This window comes from Sinocyclocheilus grahami, unplaced genomic scaffold (assembly GCF_001515645.1).
Source record: "Sinocyclocheilus grahami isolate Dianchi unplaced genomic scaffold, SAMN03320097.WGS_v1.1 scaffold191.1, whole genome shotgun sequence".
NCBI lineage: Eukaryota > Metazoa > Chordata > Actinopteri > Cypriniformes > Cyprinidae > Sinocyclocheilus > Sinocyclocheilus grahami.
The window spans coordinates 270,686-282,672 of NW_015505370.1; the positions used below are offsets into that span (position 1 = coordinate 270,686).

General features: G+C 38.3%; 2 protein-coding genes across 6 annotated transcripts; one reads left to right on the top strand and one right to left on the bottom strand.

Annotated features, from left to right (window-relative positions):
• Window positions 1-657: 657 nt before the first annotated feature.
• Window positions 658-6,838, bottom strand: LOC107594774 (synaptosomal-associated protein 23-like). Of its 2 annotated transcripts, none has more exons than XM_016284946.1 (8): window positions 6,681-6,838; window positions 4,665-4,779; window positions 3,731-3,772; window positions 3,239-3,287; window positions 2,977-3,094; window positions 2,620-2,793; window positions 1,513-1,657; window positions 658-1,399 (listed from the first exon to the last, which is right to left on the bottom strand). In XM_016284946.1, the coding sequence occupies exons 2-8, from the start codon at window positions 4,719-4,721 to the stop codon at window positions 1,340-1,342; spliced, it is 645 nt and encodes a 214-aa protein (XP_016140432.1). In that variant the 5' UTR covers window positions 4,722-4,779; window positions 6,681-6,838; the 3' UTR covers window positions 658-1,339. The 2 variants fall into 2 exon arrangements, with proteins under 2 accessions (XP_016140432.1, XP_016140431.1); XM_016284945.1 differs by lacking the exon at window positions 6,681-6,838 and adding an exon at window positions 6,489-6,649.
• LOC107594775 (coiled-coil domain-containing protein 28A-like) lies at window positions 6,124-11,692 on the top strand. Of its 4 annotated transcripts, none has more exons than XM_016284947.1 (6): window positions 6,124-6,356; window positions 9,351-9,522; window positions 9,633-9,796; window positions 9,874-10,028; window positions 10,131-10,153; window positions 11,077-11,692. In XM_016284947.1, exons 1-6 carry the CDS (start codon window positions 6,281-6,283, stop codon window positions 11,129-11,131), a joined length of 645 nt encoding a protein of 214 aa, XP_016140433.1. In that variant the 5' UTR covers window positions 6,124-6,280; the 3' UTR covers window positions 11,132-11,692. The 4 variants fall into 4 exon arrangements, with proteins under 4 accessions (XP_016140433.1, XP_016140435.1, XP_016140434.1 ...); XM_016284949.1 differs by lacking the exon at window positions 6,124-6,356 and adding an exon at window positions 8,244-8,566; XM_016284948.1 differs by lacking the exon at window positions 6,124-6,356 and adding an exon at window positions 8,245-8,554.
• Window positions 11,693-11,987: the final 295 nt, after the last annotated feature.

The window sequence follows — 11,987 nt, forward strand, 5'->3', positions numbered from 1 at the left end:
TTTATGGAACCATTTAGACAAAAAAGGTTCTTCTATGGCATCGTGAAGCACCTTTATTTTCTAAGAGTGTACACAGGTTTCAAACATGGCAAAATGAAAGAGAGATGATGGTGCTGCTAGGTGGAATTATGAGATGGAGGAAAGGTTCGTGGAGCTGTGGCAACAGTACTCCTGCCTGTATGATGTGTCATCGAGGGACTACCACGACAGAACAAAGAAAGAAAAATGCTGGCGAACTATAGCGGAAGTGCTTCAGCAATGTTTACACTCTTGTTTCCGGAAGTCAGTCGCTAGTTCCCTTCTTGATGACATCACGCGCGTCGTTAAAGACGGCACGCGATGAATGGTTGGGAAGCAACGTGTAGTCTGACATGTTTCTTGTCCACGCCACGACAAGATTTTAGGAGTCAAAATCGTGTAATCTGACACAGTGACTATCGTGACCGACAAAAATATCGTGTAGTCTGAACCCGGCACAGAACTTGTCAACTAACTAAGCGTATCTTACAATGCTAGTTTGGAAAATGCACTGGTGTATATACTGGCAATAAACACCTCAAATCCCATCTTCAAATTTTCATCATAAAATAAAGTAATGTGGCAGCACCCTCTACTTGTAAAGTCGACAACACACAAAAAGGGAAAACATCCAAGGAATTATTATACAGGCTTTATTAGCAGTAAAACAGATACATTGAAATGTCCAATTCCTATATAGCATGGTAAATTATTTCCCCCCCAAACATTGAACTGTATTCACAAGGCCCATTAATGACTTTTAAGATAATTAAATATGAGTATAATCAGTCATAGATCAAGCTAAACAGAAAACAAACATTATATCATTAGCCCAAACATATATCAACGACTATAAGGGCAGCATACCAGAACATGAAAAGTTCTGTCGTAAGTCTTTGGCCACTCATTCAGTCTATTGAAGCAATTAGCCATGTTGACTGAAGTGTAGTGAGAGGGACGGACAAAACCCATCACCATCCCGAGAGATTAGACTCCATCCATTACAGACTGAGAGGAGCGCAGTGAGCAAAGCCACAAAAACAACTGCACTCGGTGCGTCCAGCATATTTGTCTCATACATTAAGGGTGAAGACTTGATTGTACAGGAGGCTCTATAATATATCTGTGTGCATGTGTCCAACTATTTACAATAGGACAAACGGAACGGTAAAAAAAAAAAGGCACAGATGGCATTGGAAGAACTTAACTCACTTGCTGTAGTTCATTGCTGTGAAGCAGAAAGTGTGTGTGTGTGTGTGTGTGTGAGAGAGAGAGAGATCAAACAATCAGGCTCCTGAGCGATGCTGGCAGTGTCCATTCTCTACAGAAGTTTGTTGGCTCGTTGGTTGGCTTCATCAATGCGAGCTTTATTCATATCAGCCTGGGAAAAATTATATATATTTTAAAATGGTCTCTCAGTTTGGTTCACTAGGCTACACAATCATGGGGAAGACTGCTGATCTGACCTCTGGCTGTTTGATGGTGTAGCTTTACCTTATCATTGATGCGGTCAATGGTTTTGTTCTGTTTGTCGATCTCATTGCCCATATCCATGGCCAAATTCTTGAGATTTCCGATGATGCTGCCCACCTGCTCCAGATTCTCCTCCATCTCATCTTCTCGTGCATCATTTGTTACTCTTTTGGGAAAGCAGAAATGTCTACATGTATTTATGTGGCAGGGCAAAGACAATGTATACAATCTGAGTTATATTTAAAAAATGTCCTGGCTCTTCCAAGCTTTATAATGGCAGTGAATGTGTGTTGAGATTTTGAAGTCCAATAAAGTGTATTATAAACCGTAATCTCTAGCTTCCGCAAGGGGGGGGAGGGAGTGAATGTATAGTGCTCTCTTCCACCTTCAATACCACGACTGAGGTGCCCTTGAGCAAGGCACTGAACCCCCAACTGCTCCCCGGGCGCCGCAGCAAAAAAATGGCTGCCCACTGCTTCGGGTGTGTTTTCACGGTGTGTGTGTGCACTTTGGATACTTGGCCAACTTGGCCACATGTCATGTCACTAGAAACCTGAGACTAGCACTTATGACTGCGCATTGGCTGGTCTAGCCTGAAAAATAAGCTTTTTTTTAACACTATTTGAGCATAAGGAACAACATTCATGGGGCAGTTCATTTCAGATTGTGTTGCTGATTTGAAATATGAAATTTAATTGTGAGTTCAGCAGGCACTTTTTGAGATTTCAGGATTCACCCATTCATTTAGATAGGACTTGGTCTTGGATGCCCGAAATAGCTGCAGGGAAGCGTTGCAAATATGGCTGCCGAGTGAGCAGACTTTCCTTGAAAGAGACTTTGGCGCAGTGGAGAGAGCAAACAAAACACCGGTCACAAATTAGAAGTATAAAACGAGGAATATGGTTTATAATATATACACCAACAGTTTTAATAATATACACCTAAGATGTCATATACAGGTAGGATGGCTTGAGGGTGAGTAAATCATGGGGTAATTTTCATTTTTGAGTGAACTATACTGTTAACATATGGTTCTCATTTACTTGCTTTAAACAATTGATTCAAATCAAAAGATTCAAGTCTGACACTGGATGAATTCCCATTATTTAGTGCTATTTTTCCCCTCACCTCTTGATGTAGGGGCCAGATCCACCCGCTGACCCACCCGAAACAGCCTGTCCATTGCGAACACCAGTAGGCTGGCTGGATACAACACCACCCTCTTTTCTGTCTGTACTGGAGTTGTCACTACCTGTGCCCCAAGTCTTCTTATATCTCCCATCATGCTCAATGGAAGACACTCTGAAAGAAAGGAGGTTTTTAATACTCTCATTAACTCCAGAAAGATCTTATGACAATTCATTTAATTTCAATAATATGCTAAGAGAAGTCCCCGCAAAAATACTACTGAATTTAATGTTATATGATACAACACAATGCAGAATATTTTAAATCCAGCTTAGAAGTGGAGTTATAATAGCGAACCTGTCACATGGGCACACACACAGGCCACAGCATTTGGACAGATCAGTCAGGTTCTTCTCAGCCTGCCTCATGTCCTGATTGATCTGGTCCATTCCTTGATCGACTCGCCTCAGTTGCTCTGATCAAGACAGAATGAAGCAGATTAAATTAGGTTTTAACAAGCCATAATCTCCTAAATGAAGTTCTTACAGATTATAGCAATGGTTTAATGTGATTAACAAAGTAGGTTTCAGGAATGAGGAGGAATGGTGCAGTCACTTACCTCCCTGCTCATCCAGCATGGTCATTGTTTTGACACCCGTCTCCCGGCTCTGAAAATATACATATACTTGTATCAAGATTTATATAACTCAAATGCAGGTGATTGTGAGCATTCATGAATCTGCACTAGTGCTGTCAAAGCGATTAATCGTGATTAATCATATCCAAATTAAAAGTTTGTTTACATAATATGTGTGTATATTTACATGTATATATAAATACACACACATACGTGTATATATTTAAAAAATGTGTTGTTTATATATTAAATATATTTATATATAATAGGCTCACTGCATTTATAAAATAATCCAAATTTCAAACTAAATGCAACCTTGGATATCACACACACACACACATATACAGTATATGTGTATATATATATATATATATATATATATATATATATATATATATATATATATATATACACATATACAGTATATACGTGTGTGTGTGTATATATATATATATATATATATGGAACTCTTACCTCCTCTGACATCTGTAGCATCCGCCTAGTGCTTTCAAGTGACTGAAAGAAACAAAATGCACATATTCAAAAGGTAGTCAAATAACTACGGTAATGTGACACAGCCCTTATTCTGTTGAACATTCATTTGATGCAAACATCAAATAAAACAATGCACACTGAACACTTCAGTGCATCTGGCTCATGAAGCCACAAAGGGTAGATATTTATGAGAGAAAAAAACATAAACTGGCAGTTAAATACAGAAAGTGTCAGAAATGTGAAAAGCCTAGATAATGCTATGAAACCATGCAAGGAACACAAGATGTACACAGTAATGGGGTGGCATATTGGCATAACTGTGAAAAATAAAACATTTCCAAATAGGGCTATTAAGAAATCAGCTATTGTTAATCCACTTTTGACCTGGGAAATTACATTCTAATGGTGCTTAAACACTAATTGCACATTCACAGTAAAAACATGTAAAGTGGGTGGGGGTTTCATGGATCCCGTTTACCCCCAGTCACCCATGCTTTGGTGCATGAGTACAGTGTCCCCTTCATGCTATTAGTCTTAATTACAGCACACAGGCTCATGTAAGTCCCTTCAGAGGCAGCAAGAAAGAGAAAGAGAGAAAGAAACAAAGTTATGAGTAAAGCAAGAAAGGAGTATGTTAACATTATCTGACGATTTTAATAGCACGGAAGATCCCAAAGCCAAAAAATATACGTGAAGAATATTATTTTACAACTGTTAGTGCATGAAACATTTAATAAGGTTGAGAAACAGAGCAATTAAATTGCGAGTAAAGAGAAAAAGACTTCGCAGTGACTTTGCTGTCACAAACAATGAGTTGGCACATATACGGGAACTTGCAAAATGACATCTAATTAAAAATATATATATATTTGCTTTTTTGTTATATGGCTATAGTACTAGATGACAAGCATACCTCATCTGTAACATGGTTGGCTCTCAATGTGATGTCCTCCACTGTCATGTCTGCCATCTTGCTGGTGTCCAAATTTGCTGCCCCTCCTGTGGCCTTAAGCTCTACGCTCTGGGGTCTGCAGGTCAGAGGTAAGAGGTCAAAGTTCAGTCATAGCCACACAAACAAAGGTGCCCACAGAAAAAGCTTTCCCATGGAAATTTACCACCTGGAATATGAAGGAAATACTGTCATCATTACTCAGCCTCATGTTACTCAAATGATCTTATTTAATGTTCAACTCCATAAAGTAGTCCATACAACTCATTCGCTATTTTTCCAATGATATACTGCAAGTTTCGTGACACAAGGCTGAGTAGATGACAAAATTGTGGGTGAGAAAGTGCAAATATATAATGAAAATAAAGACATTCAGCATGGACAGTGATCATCAGTTGTCAATTGTTTTAAAAGTAATGACAAAGTCGATCAAACATGTTATTAAAAAGTTACACCTCAGAGAACGTCAAGAGGATATAAACGGTACAGACAACACATTTACTCAGCGCAGATTATACGCCCTAAAACTGAAAATGCGCATGTCTGTGCGGTTTAAAACACTGTTAACAATAGTGTGAGATGGGTGTGAGAGAGATACAAGAGAAGTGTGATGCTTCTATCAAGATTTTGTGTTCCACATAAGACACATGCCATTTTGGGGTGTATTTCACTGCAAAGAACCCAGAAGAGCAGAAATACTCATAAAAAAATAATGGATAAACAGATACTGAGGACACTACAAGTCAATTATCGACTAGTATATACTGTCCCAGCTTATAAAAATCTCACATGCACTGTAGTAAAACTGCGGTAAAAAGACTAATAAAGTGCTTATGAGTGTGTAACAGGCCTGTCGGCACACAGGAAACAGATCTCATATGTCTTTTCCTTCATTTCTGCAGCCTTTTCCGGCTTCAAATCCCAACAAGGTAGACGCAAATTCACACAAACAAACTTAAAAGAATATTTCAGCCAAAATGTTTCACTGGTGTTGCTCCAAACCCGCATGACTTGATTTCTTCGGCGTAGCACGAAAAGACAAAAGATGCAATGAAAGATAATAATGACCGAGGCAAATTCTGCCTTACATTTGCTTTTGTGAAAGTCATTCAGGTTTGGCACAACATGAGGGTGAATAAATGATGACAGAGTTTTCATTTTGGGGTAAGGTATCCCTTTTAACTCACTTCTTATCCACTCATCTTACTTATCCAAGGTTCTTTTTAACAACAGGTGTGTTTTAAGAGGATTAGCATGATCCTGAATGGCATGTTACAGACTTCACTGAACAGTCCATGCACGAGAAACGCCTCTTTAAGAACTAAGCACTTCCAGCTTGTCAACAAAAACAGGTTCCTCAAGGTTCGGTTATTACATCATGTCTCTTACACCAGTTTCACTGTATTCTGCATCAGACACGCTATAAACAGCACTATATGGACCTGCATTAATTTCATATGGGATTAAACTACAATATGAAGATCTGACAAATCCTCCACACTGACGTACAGGAAACCACACATATTTGTTTCTTAAAGAAGAAAATCAAATCTTATCAGAGAGTATAATCTGACATTGCAATGATGTTTAACGCTGCTAATTCCAAGATGTACGGTTTACACCCAAGGCCAGAAGGACAGAGCACAATTTCGTCAGGTAACGTTAAATAAATGAGCGCGTTAAGAAAGTTAGTACGTTTCTCTGAAAGTGGGGAAAGTCCTCGTGATTTCCCCAAGTCTCCAAGACCCCAACACCACTATTTACGGTCGGTTTTTCTTTTCTACTTACGGTTTACTCATGATGTTTCACGGTGCTCTTTATCGCTAACTTACTGATAAAATGTGTTTGTTTATTTAAGACAGAAGTTGGTGAGTTGGTCTCGTATTCAGTTCCGCTTTGGGAAAGTAGAAACGCATTACCATCCTCTTGTTTTTAAATACTGGACGCAACCTGGAGCACAACGGTTCGCTCGCTACTTACTGAGGTTGATTCCGGGACAGGAGAAGGATAAGACTGGGATCGATCGGTCTAAGTCTTTAGAAAGCGTTTATTGTTCGCGCTGATCCAAACTCTTTCACGAAATTCCTTCAGACAGAGCGCATGCGCACTCATATGACAGGTGACTTGGTGCGCATGCGCCAAAGAGAAGCGAGCATAAATAGAAAAGGAAATTATTAATTACACTAGAAAGGATGGGTGAAGCGTTTATTTGAGGTAGTTAATAATTTAATAGATCACTCAATAAATAGAAAAAATATATTATTACTAAGAGACGTGGCTGTTTCTGGTGCGTCATTAGAGTAATGATTTGTTAAAATACATGACATTAAATTGGACCACTGTAGCGATTTAGTGGCTTTTTAGTGGATCTTTAAGTGGCTGTCTGTATCTGGTTTATTATACAATATTTCAAAAGAACTAACCAGTCAGACTTCCATTTAAATGTTATTTTTTTAATTGGATTTAAAAAATGGGATTAAAAAAAAGAAGAAGAAAGAGCAGGAAGATGGCTTTATAACATCCAAAGAAATGCTAGTAAAGGTAGAGTAACAAGGAGAAATAGAACGGAATAAATAATTATTTAGATGTGGGCATACAGCACTTAATAGTACCTTGTATAAAATAGGAAAAACATGAGACAGAAAAACGTGAGCATTGTAATTAACAAGAAAATGAAGAGCATGTTGTAATGAAAATGCCCAAAGTATAATAGTGAAAGGAGAACATTAAGATTAAGTTTGATTTAACAAACATATTACAAAGGTACTCATGTGATGAAGGTTTTGATTTTGTTTTAATGCAATATCTGAAAAAGACTGAATTAGATAAAAGAATTTAGGTGTGTAAGGGATACTGGGAAAAGGGTTGTGTGACCTTGGCCCACACTCCTAACCAGCACGTGGCGGTATATACCTTAAAGCTGTTTGCCAACCGCAAAAAAAAAAAAAAACAAGAAAAAGAAGAAGTGCTCTTTTGGTGAAGAAAATGTACACACTTATGAGTGTGTAGTAGAAGAGTACGCAAGCTTTGGGACATACTACGTCCGCTCTGTCGCATCCTGTCACTAATCTTGTCACAGTTAACATCCTCCACATTTCATTTAACTTCCTACCGTATTGGAGAGAAAAGAAGTAGCACGTTCTTTTTTGAATTATTAGTAACTCAACCCCGGTTATCTAAACCTCACGGTCGCGCACATCCGCCATGTTTGTAGTTTTTCAACGCTTTTTAAATCGTGTTTGTAGTTCTGAACCGAATACTTCGCCAAAGCGCAATGAATTGTGGGCAATATTAGTCATTAGAGTGCACGGATCCACACTTAAAAAATCTTAACATCCTCCACATTTCATTTAACTTCCTACCGTATTGGAGAGAAAAGAAGTAGCACGTTCTTTTTTGAATTATTAGTAACTCAACCCCGGTTATCTAAACCTCACGGTCGCGCACATCCGCCATGTTTGTAGTTTTTCAACGCTTTTTAAATCGTGTTTGTAGTTCTGAACCGAATACTTCGCCAAAGCGCAATGAATTGTGGGCAATATTAGTCATTAGAGTGCACGATCCACACTTAAAAAATCTACCTGAAATAGAAGACCATCCGGGGACTTTTGGCATACTCTTTTCAACATACTATGCTTTGGGACGCTTTCTAATCTCACACACTAATAATGGCTAGTATGAACATTGGGACGCAGGGCGTGTTGAGAGCACCACGATGACGTGAAAATCCCGGAAGTGCCTTTTGTAAACTTGCTGGTCCGCTGTGCCAACTTTAGAGCAGCCTAATCTCATCGAGAATGTCTTTTGAAGAGGATAATATTTCAGTCTAAAAAAGTGGAGTCTTCCTTTGTGCGGTAAAATTATACTTATTTGCTGTCGACTACAATTGTGCATGCGTTACTACACTGCCCTCGTGATTATTAGGCATGTTGTTCACGACTCACGCCGCACTTGACTCGCTCGCATATTATTTATTATTGTTGCGTGTTACTGTAAAACAGGATTAGAAGCGCTTGTTAATACACGCGGTAAGACTGTTTAATATCACCGGGCATTGTTTATATTAAGTTTGAATAATTTTGTCGCCTGCTCATCATGAACAAAACGCTTAACATTCTACTGTAATCCCGGATAAGTGGTTCTCAGCTGGGGGGGTCAGGGGCCCGCTAGAGGGCCTTCCGCGGAGGCTACAAAATTAATTTAAAATGTATATTTTATTCGGATTTATATTATTTAAAAAGTATATTCCAAAATCTGACTTCATTACAGTGCTATAAACTGCTAAAAATTAAGTCAGATTTTTATTTATTTATTTTTAATTTATCCTCTCAATAACTGTTGTTTTTATAGCCGAACATACAGTTCTTGAAACTTCTGGAGTCATGCAAACTAATTGTGGTTCATTATGGTACTGTCATCAACACCCTTTCTAGAAATACAAAGTTTGGAAATATATTGGCCTACATATGGGGCTTTTAAATGTTGTCTTGGAAAATGTTTGTAGTCAAGAAGGTTGGGAACCTCTGGATTATGTAACGTTACCAAAACTGAAGCTTGCAGGGCATCATCAAATATATGGTCTTAATGTAAACTGAAATTACTTGAAACTTTTCAGGCTCCTCTGCTTAGAAGTATTATTTTATTCTGTAGGTAATTTGGATGACACAATGGAGGAAAATAATAAGAAACGTAAAAGCCCAAAACCGTCTTCCAACCAGCCTCCTCCCCCAATCACTGCCCGGAAAACGACAACATCCGGCAGCAGATCAGAGCAGAAAGGTGGTGTGGTCACACACTCCAGTCAGAGGACAAAGTATCGCAGGTGAGTGTCATCTATCATCGTATTAAATCTGTGTAAGTTATTAAAATTGCGGTTTCATATTTCACTCTTCATATTTTGGTTCATTTATTTATTTTGTTTTTGGGTTTTAGGGGAGTGCGAGACAAACCAAGGCCTCAGAGTCAGTCGAGTAAGAGTAACCAGTCTGCCCGCATCCAGCACTCGTTTCTCACAGATGTGTCTGATGTTCAGGAGATGGAGAAGGGGCTGCTCAGCCTTCTTAATGACTTCCACTCTGGAAAATTACAAGCCTTTGGTAAGCTCTTACAGTACAGTGCAGCTATATTAAAGTGTTTACAGTTTTGATTGAAATCAGAATCTTCTCTGAATCAGGCAATGAGTGCTCCATCGATCAGATGGAGCATGTGAGAGAAATGCAGGAAACACTGGCTCGTCTGCAATTCGACCTGTATGGAGAAGTGGATGAGTTGCCAGAAGACCAGAGGAAGTCCGCCTATGACACTAACATGGATAAACTGTTATTAAATGTAAGCAAAGCAATATTAAATAATTAGTCATGAAATCCAGAAATATGAGTTCTTTCATGCAGTTGTCCAGACAGTCTAATGAAGTTCACTTTTTCCCTTCAGCTGGAAGAGTTAAGCTCCTCAATGTATCCTTTCATGGTTTTAACAGTTATGTCGAAGACTTTCAAATGGATGCTGTTATAGTGGTTCGTTAAAGAAATAGTTCACCCAAAAATGAAAATTTGCTAAAAATGCGCTCTCCCTCAGGTCATCCAAGATGTCAGTGAGTTTGTTTCTTCATTGGAACAGATTTGGAGAAATTTAGCATTGCATTATTTGCTCACCAATGGGTCCTCTGCAGTGAATGGGTGCCATCAGAATGAGAGTCCAAACAGATGATAAAAACATCACAATAATCTTCCAGTAATCCAGATGACTCCAGTTCAACAGTTAACATCCCTGAGTGTTTGTAAAGCCGCCATAATCCATAACAACGCATCCTCCAGTGAAATGTTTATACAGTATTGAATATGTTTAGAACTCTTTTTGCTTGTAAACGGTGCTTGATCAGTGCATATTTCTCTCTTGAGTCAGACAAGATAACTTTTTCCACTGGAGTAGGCAATATTATGGATAGATGACTTTTATTTTAGCTGGAAGCTGAAATTAAAAACTTCTTGAGTTTGTTTTTTAAAAAACATGCAGTTTTTTTGCTTCACAGGATGTTAATTGATGGTCTGGAGTCATGCATATTACTTGTGGGTTATTGTAGGGTTTTTATCAGATGAAACCTGAGCAAGAATGACCGACTGACGTTTCGTATGTAAAAATTTGCAAAACGTATATCTACTTAGTAAATGATCTGACTCGTTTCAAAGCATGCATTTCCGGGTGCAATAATATAATTATTGAATATATACAAGTTGTCCAACACGTTCCTACTTATTGCATGATCTGACAGCAGCATGCGACATCCTTAAAATCAAACTGTTCTTTTACAGGTTGTCTAACACAAGTCATTTCTTTTATACCTTGACGGAGTATAAAATCCTTAACTGTAATTCCTTAGACAAAAGCTTAACCTTGCTGACTGTCAAGATGTCCCCAGAACTTCCAGCATGTGAACTACAAAGGCTCTACCATGGAGAATACTGTGTGCATATTTAGCACAGAAACACCAGTATTGCAGTCATATCGGTGACACTGGATCTGAAACTTGTAGAATTGGTCAGCTTGGCTTGTTTGCACTGTATAGTTTTGTAGATATGATATCAAAGAACAAATCCAAACAGTCGTGATGAAATGCCCACTTGTCTTTCTCATCACAAGAAATATGTGTTCATAAGGTAAAGTTAGCATTGTGACTTCTAATCTTACGTCTTAAATGTTGCCTTGGAGTTGTACAATAGCAGCACCTTTGCATTTTCACCAATTCACTTCGATGGGCTCATTTTGTATTTATATATGTCCTGTCTTAAGGGAACCAATAGAAAGATAATGGCAGGATGTCAGTTTGCTGAGACTGCAGAATTAAAGTAAAATAATATTGTATATTTTTTGCTTGTAGTCATATTTACATATTTTATTTTGATTTGAAATGTTGGAAAAGTAAAGTGTAACCTACTGGCTGATTGTTGATTCAACTTTTTATTCATGCATGCATCAATAAAGTTCAAGTTGCATTACCTCGCATCTGATTTCTCAGTGACGTAGATTAACATAAATGTATTCATTTAGTATGTATTTAACAAATGTAATATGTAAAAAAAAAAAAAAATCAAACAAGAGCTGCCGAAAGAAACGCGATTCGTGTGAAGGAATTTGCAGAGCTTCGTTTGTTATTTGGTCTCCAGGGAAACGAGTTTGTAAAGTAGGCGCTCGTTCCTGGACGTTTAACGGTCCTCGAGGTTTGTTTAGAACTAAACTCCAGCCGATAACGAGCAGAAGCCCTCATTTTCGCGCAAAACTCGTATTCATTTT

Coding starts and splice junctions, on each gene's coding strand:
- LOC107594775 (XM_016284947.1), top strand. CDS start 6,281: ATGATGTTTAACGCTGCTAATTCCAAGATGTACGGTTTACACCCAAGG. Junction 6,357..9,350: donor ACAGAGCACAATTTCGTCAG/GTAACGTTAAAT, acceptor TTTATTCTGTAG/GTAATTTGGATGACACAATG. Junction 9,797..9,873: donor TGGAAAATTACAAGCCTTTG/GTAAGCTCTTAC, acceptor TCTCTGAATCAG/GCAATGAGTGCTCCATCGAT.
- LOC107594774 (XM_016284945.1), bottom strand. Junction 3,773..4,664: donor CCAACCATGTTACAGATGAG/GTATGCTTGTCA, acceptor TGTTTCTTTCAG/TCACTTGAAAGCACTAGGCG. Junction 1,658..2,619: donor TCTGGCCCCTACATCAAGAG/GTGAGGGGAAAA, acceptor CTTTCCCAAAAG/AGTAACAAATGATGCACGAG.